Source organism: Trachemys scripta, chromosome 3 (assembly GCF_013100865.1).
Source record: "Trachemys scripta elegans isolate TJP31775 chromosome 3, CAS_Tse_1.0, whole genome shotgun sequence".
Classification (NCBI taxonomy): domain Eukaryota; kingdom Metazoa; phylum Chordata; order Testudines; family Emydidae; genus Trachemys; species Trachemys scripta.
Window position 1 is genome coordinate 97272559 of NC_048300.1, and position 20468 is coordinate 97293026.

The 20468-nt window shown below is 44.2% G+C and overlaps 1 protein-coding gene across 4 annotated transcripts in view; it reads left to right on the forward strand.

The window, feature by feature from the left end:
* The window catches only part of SHPRH (SNF2 histone linker PHD RING helicase), a 145612-nt gene extending 126777 nt beyond the window's left edge, over positions 1-18835 (forward strand). For all 4 annotated transcript variants that reach the window (XM_034765472.1, XM_034765471.1, XM_034765474.1 and 1 more), the window contains 5 exons: positions 2197-2289; positions 3051-3137; positions 4968-5146; positions 14500-14580; positions 17900-18835. In XM_034765472.1, the coding sequence (XP_034621363.1) occupies positions 2197-2289; positions 3051-3137; positions 4968-5146; positions 14500-14580; positions 17900-17996 (537 nt within the window). In that variant the 3' untranslated portion in view covers positions 17997-18835. The remainder of the gene's footprint in view (positions 1-2196; positions 2290-3050; positions 3138-4967; positions 5147-14499; positions 14581-17899) is intronic.
* Positions 18836-20468: the final 1633 nt, after the last annotated feature.

A 20468-nucleotide genomic window follows, 5' to 3' on the forward strand; every position in this document is an offset into this window, starting at 1 on the left:
GTTGCTCTCTTGCTTGGTCTGCTGACTGGATACACAAAGTACTCCTGTTTTCTCTGCTAATGGGATAGTCGTGCAAGAGATTCCCACTACATCAAGAAAGATTGGCCACTCCGACAGTCATTGGAGCCTGGGAGGAAAAGTGTTCAGCATCCACCACTTGTTGAATCAAGGAAGATTTTGTTACCACTCTTACACATTAAGCTGGGTCTGATGAAGAACTTTGTCAAGGCCATTGACAAAACACAAGCAGCTTTCAGGTACCTCCGTGGAAAATTTCCAAGGTTAAGTGAAGCTAAGATAAAGGAAGGTATCTTTGTTGGTCCTCAAATTCGTGAACTTCTTCGAGATGATGCATTTGACCATGCACTGCGTGGCAAGGAAAAGACGGCATGGAAAGCCTTCCAGTTAATGGCAATCAATTTTCTCGGAAACAACAAGGCAGACAACTACAGGTTGTTGGTGGAAAACCTCCTCAAGGCATACAAAAGCCTTGGTTGCAACATGTCACTAAAGATACATTTTTTGCACTCTCATCTAGATTTTTTTCCATCGAACTGCGGAGCAGTGAGTGACGAGCACGGCGAGCGATTTCACCAGGACATTGCAACAATGGAGAAACGCTATCAGGGCAAATGGAGCCCATCAGTGCTTGCAGACTATTGCTGGACAGTGACAAGAGATGCTCCATTTAATGAATATAAGAGACAAGCCAAGAAGCGCCGAGTAGACACTGAATAGGACTAACTATGTACATAATAGTTTTTTGCCTTTTGTTTCATAATAAATTTTATTTATATAACCCTTCTGTTTATGTAACACTTTACATGATAATATTTCACCTGTCTTGCTGATTTTTAAAGCAACCATAAACACATGAAAAGACCTAGGTTTACAATTTATGATTAAAACTCTACTATTACACAATATACATAGACATAAAATGTAAAAACTTAAATATCTTAGAAACAGTAGCCAATCAGTTGTTTTAATTGTCCTATTTGAATTCAGCACATCAAAATACATAATAAATAGTAAGTTTATTTCTGAAGCAGACGACTTCTCAGAAATTGTAGACCAGTGTAATCAAAGCACCCAAGCTGGAGATCTCTTCTTTAAGTGAGGGGGAACTTGCTGGCAGGGTGCTCTCCATAATGGCCCTGGACTTTGGATTTCTATCCCCTCCACTTGTTACAAAATAGCCTGAGTCTGTTGACATTTACAACATTTGGGAAAGCCTATCTGTTAGAGTTAAATGAGAGCTGGGACTTGTGAGTACTGTTTATCTCAAAATTTTAATTGCTCATTGGTTACGTTTTCTAATGGTCTTTTGTTGTGATTGTTCTTTAAATGTCTGTTAAAAGCACCAAGAAACTTTGGATAAGACGCCCCTTGTTACATAAATCAAAATAAATAAAACAAACAATAGCTAGAACCCTATGTTAAACAACCTTTTTAAAGAATTATTTATTTCTGGAGTGACAGCATACTCATTGCTGTACAAGACACAAACAAAAACAGAGGGTGAGATTCTCACTCCAACTCCAGCCAGCCCTTGGATGCTAGGGAAAAGGGCCAAATGTCATATAAACCCTAAAAGCCCTGAATTCGGCCAGGGAAGAATTCACTCAGTGTAGGAACTAAGCAAGACCGTCATAAGCTATCCTTCAAGGACCCCCTTGCAAGCCCTCTGAGGCATAGTGGATATGCTGGGGAAGGGAAGAGTTGTGTCAGGGACTGGATTTCAGCACAAAGCATTGTGGAGGTTATGGACAGCACTGCCATCCAGAGGGCTGTCTAAATTACAGTGGAGATCGCTGTAACTCCAGAACAGTAGGTTTCTGGGAAGGCACAAAGGCAGCTTAAAGCCATTTTGGCCTACCCCTCCTCCCACTCACAGGCTGCAAGTTCTGAATTTCACCTATAGTCTCTGCTCTGGGAAGAGTACGGTCTAAGAGCAAACTATGGTAAGTACTTCCAAAGTTCCAAAGGTATAATTTTATAAGACCTATCCAAAAAAATGTGTACCAGGGTAAGAGATATTTGCTGATCCCTTTTGAGATATATAAGACAGAGACCGCACTATATTTAAGAGATGCTAATAGAAAGATGAGTATATAATGTGCATGTGTGGTTTTGTTTCCTTCAGTTTTGCTTCATCCTACTGTAAGCTGGTGTTTTTCTTTCCCCTTTTCAAAGGGAAGTCACTCCACCAAAGTGGAAGCTGTGGTTCGGACTCTGAAGAAAATCCAGTTTAAAGATCCAGGGGCTAAATCTTTAGTTTTCTCAACGGTATTTATCAACAGTTTCTACCTTAAAGGTTATTTTGTGTACTACAAATTCTTAGATGCCAATAATTGTTTCCAAAATTCAGTTTAGCTACTAAACTATGTAAGTAGTTTTCAATATCCACTTGATTCTTTGAGAGTTGTGAAGGATTCTTCATGTCATTGGGACATTGTTGATAGTACTCGTGGTTAATAGATAGAAAGTATTGTATAATAGCATCTAGCTCTTATATAGCACTTTTCTTTAGTAGATCTCAAAGCACTTCACAAGGGAGATCAGTATCATTATCCCCCATTTTACAGATGTTCAAAGGGCAAACATTGAAAATTCATATGCAGACGTATTATCAGTTCTACATGTATTTTAACTAGATAGAAAAGACACTGTCAAAGTATTTTTCATAAATTTTAAAACTATATTTCATTGTTGCAAATCTCTTCTGCTCAAACTTATCTTTATTTCTTTACACTGGTTTTCTCTCCTATGGATTCTGTTTGCCCACTTTGAATGCTGAACTGTTTGCCACTTTGAATCTTTAATATTAAGACAATTTTTAAAATATGTTGTTCTTGGAGGGAAAAAACCCACCAAAATAACAAATTTGTTTAATGTTAATTTAAGGCGTATCGTAAGAGGTTCCTTTTATAACTGCAGTCTCTTGGGTTATTTATTGGTAAGGTATTATAGTCCTGCCATATTTTCATGTTCTAGTGTTGTCAGTGCTATTTGTAATACTGACTTGCTTTTATATTGTGTTTTTCTAGTGGCAAGATGTTTTGGACATAATTTCAAAAGCTCTATATGATAACAACATGGTGTTTGCTCAGATAAATGGAATTAGTAAATTTCAGGTACAGAAAGCTGATTTTGCTGAAAGTCATTTTTTGCGGGAGAAGTTGGTGGGGAAATAATCAGCAGAAATTCATTTGACCCTTTCACCTTGCATCTCCTTTGGGAAAATGGAATGAGAATAATAGAACTGATCAAGGCGGAGCATTTGATTTCTGAGCTAATGAACTCTGAAATCATAATTAAAAAACACTATCAACAACACAAAAATAAGCCATAAACTATAATTAAAAAAAAATTGTGTGGATGAAAGGGATGAGACAGATCGGCCAGGATGTTTTGGGGGATGCTTGCACTGCTGCTGCTCATTTGTCCTTTGGATAAAAGAAGACTTCTGTGTTCAGGGCTGTCAATTACTAAATTGTCTTTTTTTAAAAAACAAAAAGACAAACATTCTTCTCAGGAAACCAAGAAGTGTAAGCCACTGTGTTACCCCTCTGCCTCAGCAAGAGAAAGCTTTGCTGGAGCTTAATTAGTATGTCACCTCCTTGCCACACCAGTCTATCTGCCTCTCCAGCAACTTTTTTGAGACTCAGGCCTTGGCTACACTGGCAATTCACAGCGCTGCACTTGCTGCGCTCAGGGGTGTGAAAAAACACCCCCGCTGAGCGCAGCGAGTGCAGCGCTGTGAAGCGCCAGTGTAATCAGCGCCTGCAGCGCTGCACGCTCGCTCGCAGTGCCGCAAGCTATTCCCCTCGGAGAGGTGGAGTACTTGCAGCACTGCGAGAGAGCTCTCGCAGCGCTGGCAGCGCGACTACACTTGCTGTGAATCCGCAAGTGTAGCCAAGGCCTCTGCCAATCTAAACCTTGCCTTGCAGGTAACATTCAGTGAACCCAGAGACAAAGGTTCGTCCCGGACAAAGGACGTAAGGTAGAGACAGTGAAAATATATTTGCCTCTGTAGTGTCCAGTCCCTCTCACTAGATATTCACAGAAATTACTAAATCCACTGTCTCCAAAGAGACAGTGTACATACGCACCAGCCTGATAGCCCAGCTGAAGGCATACTTTTTACCTTAATACACAGCACTGGTTTATAGTACAACTAAGAGTATGTTTATTAAAAAACATAAATGTAAGCCAGAGAAAAAGAGACAGGTATGGTTACAAACAAAACAACACGCTTTCTAGTGACTAAAACTAACATTAGCGAGTTACAATCTTTTCCTAAGCAGCTTTCTCACATCAGGCTACCAGCCTCTCCAGCCCTTTGGGCAGGAGGATCCACTGTTCACAGAATTAGCGGGTGCTGATCTCTTTGTCCCCTAAGTGATGGGTAACTTAGGGATTTTCTGCCCTTCTTATAGTCTAGTAAACCTTTGAAATGTTTCTTTTGAAGTGCACACCGCAGACAGAGGTACTCTCCCACTGATGTGCAGATGCCATGCCGTCGTCTTCATCCTCTTTCTATTGGTTTGTTTACTTTATTTACCTTAGATGCAAATATATTTTCACTGTCTCTACCTTATAAAGCTTGACCCCAGCAGACTGGCAAGTCCACATTCCTTTGTCCGTGACGAACCTATTTATCTACTCTACTGGGATTACTTAGTCTGACCGTGATTTAGGAACATATTCCCAGCATACATATCTAACTCTTTACACACTAAGTGTACGTACATCACTCAGTAATATTAATGACCAGAAAGTCACCAGCTTTCCTAACAGACATTACTCACACTTTTGTAGTACAATAATATTGTATACAATTAGTTGATTCAATTTCTCATTCTTCACCCTGGGGTGTCTGGATCCTGATTGTTGTACCTATCCTACACTCCTTATTCAGGAATAACTCCCACTGAAATGCTAATATGGTGTTTATCTCCTAGGAGAACCTCTCGGCATTTAAATATGATCCCAAGATCAATATTTTGTTGCTACCCCTTCATACTGGTTCCAATGGATTAAATATAATTGAGGCAACTCATGTTCTGCTAGTGGAGCCCATTTTGAATCCTGCACATGAACTTCAGGCCATTGGCAGAGTGCATCGTATTGGACAAACAAAGTAAGAATAAAAATAAATGTTGCTTAAAATTGCTGTTATATTGCCTTGCCAGTCTAAAATAATGCTATGCTCTGATGTGGCAACCTCCTTCTGAGAATCTCTAAACTGTGAAGACGTATAATAGGTATCCCCACTTTACAGATGGATAAACTGAGGAACAAAATGGTTATGGATTAAATCTTCAAATAGAACCTAAATACTTAAGTGACTTAAGCTCTTGCTTTTATTTTCAAAAGTGACTTACGCACTAAGTGCCATTGAAAAAGTCAATGGGACTTATGTTCCAAGGACACCTAGGCACTTACAAAAACTTTGCCCTGTGTGATTTACCTAAGACCACATAGTCAGATCCAGGACTAGAATCTAGTGTCTTGACTCCATATCTCAAGCTCTAGCCACTAGCATTACAAACTCTCTTTGATTTTGTAAAGGCAGCTTAGGTTAATATTTTTCTATTTTATCTGAATGGCAGGTAATTCAGAAGGGATCTTTATCTTACTAGCTTAGCTGCTTTGATCTGAAGAACCATATGCTTTACATGTGGAAAAAAAGAAGCATAACAATATTTTTTTCCTTGTAGGCTTCTCTTCTATTCAGTTTTGCTGTTGTGTTTTAACGCAAACTTCTTAAAAAAAATTTTTTCTAATTAGTGATCATAATCATTTAATTGTATATTTACACTAATAAAAACAAGCCACTCTGCCAGGGTGTGGCCCTTCTGCATGTAGTTCTGGGAAATGGGTGGGTTGGGCTGGAAAACATAAAAGGCCCAATTCTCCCCTTTATTTAGGAGCCACAATTGAGCCTAACTCAGTAAAAAGTGGGTGAAGCACATTAAAGATTTGGGAGAGATTACTACTGACTCTGTTGTAAACTCCACCTTCCCTGGGAGCTGTGAAAGCACTCTCTCAAACAGTGCAGGGCCTGGATTCTACAGGTCCAAAGGAAGTGAACCAAGAGTCAGAGGTAGATGAATGGAAATGAGGAGCAGTCATTCCCAGCAAAATGCTCCCGAGGGTGCTGTTGGATTTCTGAGTGGAAATCCGCTTTGGAAATGCTGTGAGCTCCTCTTCCACTTACCCCCCTTTTGGGGAGGAGGATAAAGTATATGTTTGGGAGTAGGTCTGGCTCCTGAGGAAGCTAGGTGGTCAGGCTAAGTCAGTGTTTCTCAAACTGGGGCCGCCGCTTGTGTAGGGAAAGCCCCTGGTGGGCTGGGCCGGTTTGTTTACCTGCCCAGTCTGCAGGTCCGGCCGATCGCGGCTCCCACTGGCTGCGGTTCAGCGCTCCAAGCCAATGGGGGCTGCTGAAAGCGGCGCGGGCCGAGGGACGTACTGGCTGCTGCTTCCAGCAGCCCCCATTGGCCTGGAGCGGCGAACCACGGCCAATGAGAGCTGTGATCGGCCAGACCTGTGGACGGGGCAGGTACACAAACCGGCCCGGCCCGCCACAGGATTTCCCTACACAAGCGGCGGCCCCAGTTTGAGAAACAGTGGGCTAAGTGGTAGGTCTATTTCAGGAGTGGGCCGCATCTGGGAATAGAAATTGTATGGCAGGCCATGAACGCTCACAAAATTGGGGTTGGGGTGCGGGAGGGGGTGAGGGCTCTGGTTGGGGGTGCAGGCTCTGGGGTGGGGCCAGAAATGAGGAGTTCAGAGTCCAGGAGGGGGCTCCAGGCTGGTAGGGGATTGGGGCACAGGGGGGTGAAGGGTGAGGGCTCCAGCTGGGGGTACAGGCTCTGGGGTGGGGCTGAGGATGAGGAGGCTGGTTCCCAGCCAATGCGAGCTGCGGGGGTGGTGCTTGAGGTGGGGACAGCGTACAGAGTGGAGCCTCCTTGCTGCCCCAGGAGGGGGGCCATGCCGCTGCTTCCAGGAGCTGCGTGGAGTGGCCTCCGACCCTGCTCCCCATCTGGAGAGCCGGAGCAGGGCAAGCCCCAGACCTCGAGGGCCGGATTAAAATGGCTGGCAGGCCAGATCTGGCCCACCCCTGGTCTATTTGGAGCATAGAGGAAGAGTTGGCCCACCCTCCGGGTCTCTTGAAATGAGCATTGTGAGGTTTTCACACTGTACTCATGGAATGCTCCATGCAGTTTAAAAACAAAAAAAAAACAAAAAAAAAAAAACTTACAAATCTACTGAAGTTTCCAGTAGACTGTTTCCTGTGGAAGGAGGCAGTCTAGCCCAAATACTTTATTAGTCATGTGTTTTGTTTTTGTTTTTGTTTTTTTTTAACCAGGCTAAAAGATACCTACTGATGTTAAGCTTTACATTGATGATCATTGCTTATATTCTATAAACTGTAGGAGAAATTGTTTAGCACTTTCACTTGTGTAAGCAACCTATGACACCTGTACGACAATACAGTTATTCCTTAAAGGGACACTGTCAGCTTATGAAAGTAGTAATTTTTATCTTCTTTTTTAAAATGCTACTTCCTGTTATTACGAGAAGTATCTCTCCTAGATTTTTCTGCAGTAGCCATTATTAATTGAAACCACTTAAGATTCCTCTAAACTTTTGTGTTTAACTAACTGGAAAAATGGATGTCTGCTTAGTTTGTGAAACTGACAATACACAAAGCACTATCAAATGTAATTTCCACTGTATAGTCAGTTTCCATTGTTTGTGTGGGGGTCTCACACAACCTTAGGGAAGAGAAATAGTTTTAAAAATAGGAAAATTTAACTATTAAACTACAGACTGACAGAGGGACAAAAGGGCCAGATGTAATATCTAATTTTTGAAATTGGCTAGATTTTAAATTGACACTGTTCTTTTATATTACTATCTAAATACCTCAAGCATAGATGATCAATGATTCTGCACAATTTTTAGTATTGCTATTTTGGTGTTGCTCATTTATATTCCACAATAGGTGTGCTTGCTCGCCACATGCACCGGTGCCGGAAGTTTTTCCTCTAGCAGTACCCATAGGGGTGCGCCTCCATGGTGCAGTATAAGGGGTGCTGCGTGCTCCCCCCACCCTTCTTGCCCCCAATGAAGGTGCATCGGAACTGCTCTGCTCCAGCTTGTCTGCAGCTTTCCTCTTGAACGCTTGTTCATTCACAGTTAGTAGTACCTGTAATTGAAGTAGTTTAGATTAGTGTTAGTTTAGTTAGTGCGCCCAAGCCGGGGCGTGCCCCGGGCTTTAAGTTGTGCAACACTTTCAGGTGGCTGATGCCAGTGAATGACCTGCACGCGTACTGTTTACGCTGTCTGGGGGAAACCCATCTCAGCGATCACTGCAAGATTTGCAGATCTTTCAAGCCTCAGACCAAGAAAGAAAGGGACATTCTGATGGAGTCGGCGTTGACCCCGACTCCAGTGCGCCACTCCAAGTCGGCACTGGGTACCGTGGTGTTGGTGCGTGGCGACCCTTCGGTTCCTTCCACCAGTTGGTACTGCTCCCTGTCCGCGGGGCACACCAAGAAGGCTAAGAAGAGGTCTTCTCCGCCAAGGCAGCGGAGCAAGACCGGGGGGAGACTAGACCTACGTTGGGCAGTTCTCAGTCCTTGTCAGCCTCCAGGCCTCCAACTCAAGTTGAGCGGAGTAACCCAGCCCATTCAGCACAGGCTTCCCCAGATGTCTGGGTGTTCTCCAACCCAGAGGCCCTGCAAGCGTCTCAGGACGTTATGTCTCTGTCGGTACCAGGGGCACACCACCGTTGGCTCCCCAGTCCAAAGGCAAGCCATCACTTGGATCTCCACAGTTGCTTCCTGGTCAGTACTGTTTGCGGTCAAGGGAATGTTCCCGACGCCCTTCGCCACTCAGCGACCGTCCCGTGCATAGTCCACGCCCGTCACCATTGACCCCCACCAGGTTGTCTGGCTGGTTCTGACTGACAGGGGTTCCAGGCACCACTTCACCTCGAGGGACTGTAGACCTCGCGAGGGGAGCAGGCCCCATCGAGACCGAGACAGACTGCACTGGAGGTCCTCATCTCCGAGAGGCTACCGTAGCCTGTCGCAATAGGGGCGTCAACGCTGTCCCTGTTCTTCGTCTTGCTTCAGGACCCTGTCATGGCATTGCTCCCTGTCCCAGGCGTCGACACCTCACCATCGCAGATCCGCCCGCCGGAGCTGATCGTGGAGCAGCTGCTACTGGCGGTACCGTTCCTCCATGTTGGGATCACGGTCCCGTGGTCAGCACCATTCCCAACACCACTGCTCCTCCCGGTCCAGGGACAGCGGCAGGTCGTTCGCCAGCCCAGCCTCTCTTAGTAGTCATCAGTCGATTGGGGACAGGCTAGTCAGGCTGAACAGCCTGTTCTACCAGTGCCACAGCAGGTACAATGGGACCAGGCTCCTTGGCCGGCACCGTGGTACCCATGGGCCCCGTTGCCCCTGACGCAGCCCCTGGTGCAGGCTCGCTCGGTGGCTGGAGCCTTGAAAAGACCGTCGGCCTCCCTTTCCCAGCCTCCCAGAAAGGAGTCGGTGGGGCGTGCATCTTCGGTTCCACGCCCGGAGGGCGACCAAGTGGTGGGACCTCCAGTACTGGTGGGTACGCAGAGTACCGCTCCTGCATCCTCATCCTCCCCTGATGAGGCGATTACGGCCCCTCCTCCCTCTGTTCCTCAGGAGGACTGCCCACCAGGAAGTATTGAAAAGGGTGGCATCAAGCCTCAACCTTCCGGCCGAGGAGGTGGAGGAATCCTCGGACTCCCTCTTCAATGTTCTGTCTGCCTCAGTACCGAGCAGGGTGGATCTCCCACTCCACAAAGGGGTGGCAAAGATTTCAAACATCTTGTGGCAAACCCTGGCTTCCTTGCTCCCCATTTCTAAGAGGGCAGAATGGAAGTACTTTGTGCCTGCCAAGGGGCATGAATACCTGTACACCCACCCTACCCCGAGTCGATCAACCACAGGGAGAGGCAGGTCCAACCAGCCCCTACTCCGAAAAATAAAGACTCAAGAAGGCTGGACTTATTTGAGAGAGAGGTTTATCCGTCCTCGAGTTTCCTGTTAAGGGTGGTGAATCATCAGGCTCTCCTGAGTCGGTATGAGTTCAAATTGTGGGGCTCTCTACCCAAATTCGAGGACTCCCTCCAGGAGCGTGAGAAGAACGAGTTCAAAGCTCTGGTGGAGGAGGGTACAGTGGCTGCCAGGGCAACCCTGCAGGCAGTGTTGGATGTTGCGGATATGGCTGCAAGGTCTATGACCTCCACGGTGTCCATGAGGAGGGTGTTATGGCTGCTGCTGTGTGGGCTGTCCAGTGAGGTGAAGAACTCCCGTTCAATGGCAAGGCCCTGTTTGCGGAACAGACGGACATGAAATTGCACGGCCTGAAAGATTCCCGCACTACGCTTAAGATACTTGGCCTCTACATCCTGGCTCCAGCCAGGACCAAGTTTAAGCCTCAGCAAGCTCCCACCCAGGCCACCCACTCTAAATACGAGCCCCCTTATAAAAAGTCACGGGACTATAAGCAATGCCCACAGAGGCAGTCTCGGCCTGCCCCCTAGCCTGGGTCCACCAAAGGCAAATAGACAGGGAAACTGCGGTTTTGACAGGATGCTCAGGGGCCCCCTACCAGTTCTCAACAGGGATCCACCCACAATAAAGCTTTCCTTCTCCAACCGGTTGTGTGCTTTTCTCCCGGAGTGGTCACAGCTGACTTCGGACCGTTGGGTCCTCAACACTGTCTCCCGGGGCTACACCCTCCAGTTTACCTCTACCCTGCCCAACCACCCTCCGCCCCGTCCCTTTTGGGGGACCCCTCTCATGAGGCCCTTCTCGAGCAGGAGGTGGGGCAGTTTCTTGGTTTAGGAGCGGTGGAAGTGGTGCCAGCGGAGTTCAAACGCAAGGGGTACTACTCCCGCTATTTCCTTATCCCGAAGGCCAAAGGGGACATCAGGCCCATCCTGGACCTGCAAGGCCTGAACCAGTACATGATAAAGGTCAACTTTTGCATGGTCTCTCTGGCCTCCATCATCCCCTCCCTGGATCCCGGTGACTGGTATGCTGCCCTCAATCCGCAGGACGCATACTTCCACATTCATATATTTGAGGGGCACAGGCGTTTCCCACATTTCACAGTTGGATAGGAGCACTACCAATTTACGGTCCTCCCACTTGGCCTGTCCACTGGTCCCAGGATATTCACAAAATGCATGTCTCCCAGGACCAGGGCTGCCTCCTCCACCCCAACCTAGCGGCACTCTACCTCAAGGCTTGGCTGCTCAATGATTAGGCAAGGAGGAAAGGACGTGCTTGGAAGGGTTTCAGCGTGTCCTCTTGGAAAGCAGGCGATCCTCCATGCATCGAGCCTACTTGGCAAAGTGGTCCCGGTTTTCCTGGTGGGTGGCTGAGCAGGGCGTTTCCCCCGTGGCTGCCCCGATCCAGCTCATTTTAGACTACCACCTTCACCTTAGAGCCCAAGGTCTGAGCCCTCATCCGTCAAGGTGCACTTGGCGGCCATATCAGCCTTCCATCCCAGTCCTGCAGTGGGACCTGAACTTGGTGCTGGCCTGGTTGACGGGTCCCCCCTTTGAGCCGCTAGCTATGTGCTCCTGGTCACACCTCTCGTGGAAGGTAGCCTTCCTGGTGGTGATCACATCAGCTAGACGGGTCTCGGAACTGAGGGCCCTGACCTCCGAGCCCCCGTACACGGTATTCCATAAGGATAAGGTCCAGCTGTGCCCACACCCTACGTTCCTCCAGAAGGTGGTCTCTGCCTACCACATGGGTAAGGACATTTTCCTGCTGGTCCTCTGCCCCAAGCCCTATATGTCCAGTGCGGAGCGCCGCCTCCACATGCTGGATGTGAGACGGACTCTGGCCTTTTACCTGGAGCGGACTAAGCCATTCAGGAACTCTTCGCAGCTGTTCATCGCCTTGGCCGAACGCATGGGGGGTTGGCTGATCTTCACTCAACGGCTCTCCAACTGGATAACTTCGTGTATCCGTATCTGTTAAAACGGGAATCCCTCCGCTGTCAATTGTAAGGGCACACTTGACTACGGCGCAAGCCTTGTCGGCTGCCTTTTTAGCCCATGTCCCCATTCAGGATATTTGCAGGGCTGCCACATGGTCTTCGGTTCACTTGTTCACTCGCATTATGCAATTGTCTTCCAGACCAGCGAGGACGCCGGGTTCGGCAGGGCTGTGCCCCGTCCCAAGAGTTTGTGAACTCCTACCCACCTCTAACAGATATAGCTTGCAATCCCCTATTGTCGAATACACATGAGCAATCACTCGAAGAAGAAAAGACAGTTAACTTTTCCGTAACTGGTGTTCTTCAAGATGTGTTGCTCATGTCTATTCCACATCCCGCCCTCCTTCCCCTCTGTCAAGAAGGAACTGAGGGTGGGGGGAGTGCGCAGCCCCTCTTATACCACGCCATGGAGGCGTCGCTCCAGGGGTCGCTGGGGTGCTCCCCTACAGGTACTGTTATGGGGAAAACTTCCGGTACCGGTGCACGTGGCGATCACACACACCTATTGTGGAATAGACGTGAGCAACACATCTCGAAGAACACCAGTTATGGAAAAGGTAACTGTCTTTTGTGTTGAACACTTTAATAAAATAATAATGAAAATAAAATTTTAAGGAGCCTTGAGTCAAGAAGAGAACTGTGTATAAGTTAAATGTGTAGTAAGGGCCAAATTCTGTTGTTTCACCAGCATATATCTGGAGTTACTCCAGATTTAGACCCCTACCCTGCATAGGCCTATGCTCATGCTTATCTTTCACCCACGAGTAGTTCTATTGACTTTATCTAGTAAATTTTACAGTAGGGCTTGAAAGAATCCCATTGACTTCAATGGACTTTGAATCAGGTTCTAACTGAGCAGTATTTAGTACTCTTCGTTGTCTAATATAAATTCCTATTCTAAAAAAAACGTATTATCAGAAGGATCTCCAGCTATTTTCATAGATATTACTTTTTGATTGTTACTCTGCTCTGTTTCACCCGCTCAGGACCTTGAAAATTCTTATTTCCCTTTAGCTTTGCTATTCTCCATTTGGCAATCAGATTTTTTTACCCTTTTTTATATGGCACATAAGCCAAAGAAAGTGTTGGTTTGTCTTCTGCATTAGTGACATCAGCACAGCTCTGAAAATGAGGTTTAATTAGTCATTACCTGGAGCTCACTTTCTTGGACGGGCTCAGAAGCAACAAAGTATAAAACATTGTAGGTCCTATACAAACAATGGACTGAGTTCATTACTCAGGACCAGATTATGACTGGCCCTCATAAAAGGAGGCTCTTCAAGACAGCATGCAAGGAGCCTGTCACAATCCCTTTACTCAGGGAAGTTGAGGAGATGCTTCCTCCATATCCCCATTCCATGTGTACATCACCCCAAAGTGGGCCGGGAGAAGGCAGGACTCTTTTCCCATCCACATACTGTGCTAGTCTATGGAGCAGGCCCAGCATATGAGGGAGGAGCAGGTCACATTCCCTGAAGAGGTGTAGCTGCAGGAGTGCTTCCCCTGTGTGCTGAGGAGTTACCTGGGCTGGATTAATGCATAAGTAAACCAGGCATGTCCCTGGGCCAGGGCCCCCACTTATTTATATTTATGTATATTTGCTGATGCAGATTTGCACGCGAATTGAAAGAACCTCACATGATGTTGCACCACTTTGTGCCAGATCACAACACCAATCACTAGGTTGCCAATTTTGGTTGGATGTATTTCTGGAGATTTCATCACATGACATAATCTTTAATAAAAGATTAATTTTTAATTCCTGGAGACTCCAGGACAACCCTGGAGGGTTGGCAATCCTACCAATCACTCAAGTGAGTAAAGTTCTTTCTGTTCCTCTGCATCCCCACATAAGTGGATAAGTAAGTGGGCAGAGATATTCCTCACACACAGCTGAGGCTCATTTGCCATTTCCAAGCAAAGGGGGGGGCACTGGGTAAAGAAACTACTTTATTCTCCAACAGGGTAGGGGCCCAGAAGTATATGTTTGATTAGGACCAAGTGATGAGTTAATCTGGTCCTGGGAGTTATAGAAGGAACCATGCCGCTGAGCTCCTGGGGTTGTGCTTCTCAGTCCCTAGGCAGAGTTGTGCACATAATATAAATTTTGAACGCTTTTTATTGTTACTAATAAAACTGAGAGCAGAATTTTACCCAGTGTTTATTAGGGTTTTATTTAATTATTTTTATAATCATTGAGGGCCTGATCTTGCAAAGTTGCTATTTGAGTGGTGGGAAGTGCTGAACAGCCTTTACTCTCAGTAAAGATTGCTCAGCACTTTACAGGATTGGGCCTTTAAAATCCAGAGGACACTTTCAACAAGGTTAAAATAATTTGTAGGGAGGCCAAAATTTGGGCCTAAACTTCTTGACAATCTTATGACAATATGCCAGTGCTCAATTTTATTTTTTTTAAACATGCAGGCCCACCATTGTTCACAGGTTCCTGATAAAAGCAACAATAGAAGAAAGAATGCAGATGATGCTGAAAACTGTAGAGAGAAGGTACATTTTTTTTGTGGGGCAGGGAGCTAAAAAGCATGGTAATATTGCACCAAAATGAAAGTAGTTTTCATACATACACCCTGCATTCTGTTTCAGAGGTTATTACGCTGCATTCACTCTGTTTAAGAGGTTATTATGCTGTATTCATTATATTTGTGAAGTTTTTACTCAGTCATAAACTTTTGCTCAGCTCTGAAATGTTTTGACTAAAGTCCCAAAATGTTTTCAGCAAAGCTTTGAAAAATGACACTTTAACCTGGATTTGGTATTCAGTGATTTGAAACAGAAACACAATGTAAATAAGTCCAGTTACTGGCCAGACATTTTAATTAAGAGACCAGAAGAGTCTCCAAAGACATGAACCATTCAGGTACACCTCTACCCCGATATAACACGAATTCGGATATAACTCGGTAAAGCAGTGCTCCGGAAGGGCGGGGCTGCGCAGTCCGGTGGATCAAAGCAAGTTCGATATAATGCAGTAAAATTTTTTGGCTCCCGAGGACAGTGTTATATCGAGGTAGAGGTGTGTGTGTGTTGAATAACCATAAATGTGAGACCAGATTCATGTCTTCAGTACTCCAGTTTTACAGTAGTGTAATTGCATAGCAATCAGTGAAATTATACTATCATAAAACAGGACTAATGTAATGGTGAACTAGACCTAAGGTGGATAGGGTTTTTGCTATTAATAATGTTATTTAAGCATCGGACAAATTATTTGAATTTTTACATGCAAAAACGTTAGAATGGTACAGATGTGGAAAATTGATGAGACAATACTTTCAAAGATAAGGATGATGCCCTACCCCTCATAACCATACCCTTACCCCCCCCCCAAACAAATACAAGATGAGAATTTCCAGTTGTACAGCATAGTAATAGTCAAGTTATGAAAAAATAAACCCTTTAACTGCACAGTTCCCTCCATTTAGTTCACAGAACCAAGCTTTTGTGACAAGAAGAACTGTAGTTCCAATATAACTGCAGAGGAGCAAAACTACTGTATTCTGCTTCTTGCCCAAACAACAAAAACACCAAATGAGTTCTGATTCCAGTCTTTTTATTATTTGTGGTAGTTTGGGAAGATGTACAAAGCAGGGTTTACATCAGTCTCTTACTCTTAGAGATCAGGATCTCATACTGGGGGTAGATTATTCCACCTTTTTCTGAAGTATATGGTTACTGGTCACTGTCAGACAGGGTCCTGGACTAGATGGATCTTGGGTCTGATCCAGTATGGCAATTCTTGTGTTCCTAATCTGAGTAGTACTGAATAATATGAACAACAGAATATCTGCTCAGACTACTTTAATTGCTTTGTCTTTAAAATTGCCTAGTGAGAAGACTTGTAAGATGGTCTCCACATAATAAACAGGATGGTTCATGCTGCTTTGGTTGAGCATGGTAATAACCCTACCCTTCCTTAGAGAGACAAGAGGGGTGAAGTAATATCTTTTATTGGACCAACTTCGCTGGTGAGAGATGCAAACTAGTGAGCCTTACAGAGCTCCTCTTCTGGTCTGGGGAAGGTACTCCGGGAAAAGTGTCACAGCTAAATGCAAGGTACACATTGTTTAGCATAAATTCTAAGGAACCATTCAAGGTGGAGTGGCCCATTAACACCTCTGCAGTCATAAGACAAAAAGAGGGGGATAGTGGGTTACAGATTGTTGCAGTAAGCCATAAATCCAGTGTCTCTGTTCAGTCCATGATTTTTTGTGTCTAGCAGAGTTATGAATTTAAACTCCCAGATTTGTCTTTTGAAAGTGTTATGCAGGTTTCCTTTGAGGATGAGGATTGATAGGTCACATATAGTGATCATTTTGTGAAAAGCGTTCACCTTTGATGATATGGTGTTTTTGTCTTCTATCATTTTCCTGTATGAGTTAATTTGAGATCATAGTGATTATCTGGTTTCACGCACATAGTTGCTATTGGGGCATTTAGTGAAGTGGATGAGGTATACTGCATGTTGTGATGGGCACATGTAAGATCCATGGATCTTGAAATGTGTTGTGGAAAGTGTTGATCATTACAGCAGTGGAGATATGTCTGCAGGTTTTGCATCTGTTGTTCTAGCAGTTGGTGTGTCCTGGTCTGTGGGGAGCTTGCTTCTGATGATGAGCTTGGAGAGGTTGGGGGGTTATTTGAAGGCCAGAAGTGAGAGTTTAGGATGGCGTCCCCATTGAGTATAGGCTGTAGTTGTTTTGATGATACCCCATATGGGTTCCAGTGTAGGGTGGTCTGTGACAACTAAGGGCATTCAGTCAGAGGGAGATTTATTTCTGTATTGAAGCAGGGTCTCAGGATATTTGGGTGGCCCATTCCATGATTCAATCTGCTACTCTGGTGGATTGTCCTTGTTTGGTGAAGGCAGTTTTGAATATTAAGATATATATATCCCAGACTTTCTCTTGGGAGCATATTCTGTGGTATCTGAGTGCCTGGCTGTAGATAACAGATTTGGTGGTGTGTTTGGGGTGGATAATGGATCTTTGAAAGTGGGGGTGGTGATCTCTTTCTTGTATATGGTTGTCTGTAGGGATCCATTGTTGAAGCTGATTGTGGTGTCCAGGGGAGTTTAATGGATTGGGATTGGTTGTTGAAGTTGTGGTGGAAATCTATGAGGGAGTTTAAGCCATCTGTCCAGAGGATGAAAATATCATCAATGTGTGTTTGAGGTATATCATTGGTTTTGTGGTGCATTTGTCTTCTTCAAGGTAGCCCATGAAGAGGTTGACATGTGGCTGTTCCCATGGTTTGGACAAAGTGTTTGTTGTTGAATGTAAAATTGCTATGGGTGAGGATGAAATGGATTAGTTTGTGTGTTTGGGAAGGATATCTGAGGGCTGTCCATCGTTTTGTAAATATTTGAGGCAGGAATCATTGTGGTCTGTAACCTACTAACCCACTCTTTTTGTCCTATCACTGCAGAGCTGTTAACAGGCCGCTCTACCTTAAATTGTCCCTTAAAATATGTACTAACATATGTACTTATGTTGAACAATCTGTTCCACCTTGCATTTAGCTCTGTAATGTTTGGAGTACTTTTCCCAGAGCTGAAGGAGAGCTCTGTGTTCGAAAGCTTGTCTCTCTCACCACTAGAAGTTGGTCCAATAAAAGATAATACCTCACCCATCTTGTCTCTCGAATATCTTGGGACCAACACGGCTACAACTACACTGTATACATACCCTTCATTGTCATCTTCCTTTGTGATGTTCACTGTAGTATAAATATTAGACAATCTACCACTGCATGTTCTTTCTTTATTGCACAGTCTGTTCTCTAACTCTCATGCAAATTTTCCCTACAGCCACACCAGTTCTTCCATGAAACAGTCAGAAGCCTCAGTGTTGACAGTGGCTGATCTGGCAGACCTTTTCACAGAAGAAACTGAAGAACTTGAGTGAAACAACTTTGATTTGACTCAGTGAAATCAAAAGGGACATGTCTTAGTAATAGCATCTGTATTAAATCAGTTGACCTTTCATAAATTCCTGTAGATGTCAAACACCCTTCTTCTGTTAGGATTGCTAGAATTAGTAAGGTTTTTAATCATTTTCATTTGATTCTGTGGCTATGTCCTAACCAGCACATGTTTTCTGATAGCACTGGAGAGATATTGCACTTTGCACACTATACAAAACAATGGATTTTATTTCCAAAGAACATTTGAGCTGGACTTTTGAGGGAAAATCTTGGCTCCAATGAAGTGAACGGGAGTTTTGCCACTGTCTTCAGTGGGGCCAGGATTTCACTCAGAGTAAAGCTTTGCTTTGGGGAAAGGGAAAGTGGAGTCAGAGAAACTGAACAGAGTATTTTGTTTCTCGGTTTTTTACTCTACAAAGCATTATTGAGTATGAATACCCTCATAGCAAGTGCTCTAGGGTTCTCAGCATTCAACTCTCAAGGATTGCACCTCTTAGTGGTAACACTTTTAAAATAAACTCTTTACTAACTAGTTGGGTATTCATAATGCCCTTTTTAGGTATTCATGCAGATTATGTAACACCATAGAAGTTTCATTGCAAGTTAGATTTCGTGTTCACTTACTGCAGTGTTATCTTGATAAATTATGCCTTTTATATGTATATTGGTCTTGAAATAACAGTAAAAAACTGAATCAGTTGTACACATTTTTAAAAATTCTTGAAGCCATGACTACTTTACTGCTTTGCTGTAAGTATTTGGGTTCCTTTGTTATAGAATTTAAAAAAAAAAAATTAAGCTACCCATCATTTTATACTCATTTGGTGTCTGTGTGCTTTTCTCTTTCCCCATTCACTTCTTTTCAGAAACTATGGGCTTGTCTGCACAGTGCGCCAAAAGGGTATGATTTATAAAGCACACTAATGTTGTTGTGCTCTAACTGCCCTGTGTAGACCCTGCTTGCATTGTCTAAAAAGGTACCTCGTCTTGTGGACTAAATTAATGTGAACTAGGTACCTTTTAGAGCACACCTGCAGGATCTGGTGGGGCAGTTCACACCTCCTCCTTTCCAACCCTTTCCGTATGCCCTTTGGAACAACTCGCACCAAGTTAATGCTCCCTATGTCTGCATTATTTCTTCCAGGATCATTGTTTTGTCTGCAAATATACAAAAATTTTCCTTATTTGGGCTTTTGCTCCATACAGCTGCTTTTTAGAGCAAGTACACTATTATTTTCTCCAATACGAATGTTGTGATAAACTAGAAGAGAAATGTTTTGGATGGACTGAACAGTGTGATAAAGTTTGAGCTCAAAATTTACATTCCCTTACCTTGTGGTAAGGATGTGAACAGAAGAGTCTCTGAAAAGTATGATTAACTAGAAGATTCTGACTATTTCTGAATTTTAATCAGAACGCTTGTTGCTTGAAATACAAGTGTTACAAGAGCTTCTTTAGTTTTATACATGCTGACACACTGCTCTGCAAAGCATCTGTGTCAGTACACCGTGTTTTTCTTCCTTTTTTGGTTGTCTGGGACATGTAAGATGTTTACAAGAATAGCCCTCATTTATGGTACATGACCATGGGAATCCCACGCTGGGAAAAAGGAGGCCAAAAAAATCACTCCTCGCCCCCCACACACACACCCGCCCCCAGCTTGCTTAATCTCTTACAAAGAATGTGTGTATTTGGTCAATGACATTAGGGCAGATGAGTCACAATCTATTAAATAGCTACTGTAAAACTAGCTTATTGGAACTAAAGAGTGTAGATGAGTGGAAACTTTTTTTTTTTTAAGAAAAGTTTAACCCATTGTTACCCCACTGTACGTTTTTTGTGACTATAATGTCTCCTCTTTGTCTCTTTGTTTACTGCAGAAGTAAATTTTGAATTTCAATCTAAGCACTTTATATTTCCAGCTTGTAACAGCATGAACAATATCATCTGAAGACTTGGAGAGGCAGCTGCATTATTAAGTAATCATTTAGACTCACAGCTTTGTTTAAATCCCAGTCCCTGATTTATATTTTGATAAATCCCAAGCACTTCATAACTGCTAGTTCCAGTGTTTTCTTCCTTCTCATTGGAGGGAGGGGGAAAAACATAGGTACTCATAATGCATTGCAACAAAACTGCTTGCCAGTGTTGTTACTCTATATACAAGACTGTGAAGAGGGTTTCCAGTTGGATTTAACTCTCAGAGGTAGTTAAGGAATAAAGAACAAACTTACTTCCCTAGCCTTCTATGGGTAAAAGAAACTATCCAAACAGAGTCCTACAGATTAAACTGTAGGTCTGTTCAGAAAAATGGCTCTCTGATAATAGCATTTTGTCTCCACAACTCCATTTCCAGTTTGTTCAGCCAACATACAAGATTTTTCCAACTGCCAACACCACATTTAAAGGGACACTCAACCCATGTCAACTGAAAATGACCTATTTTGAAATGT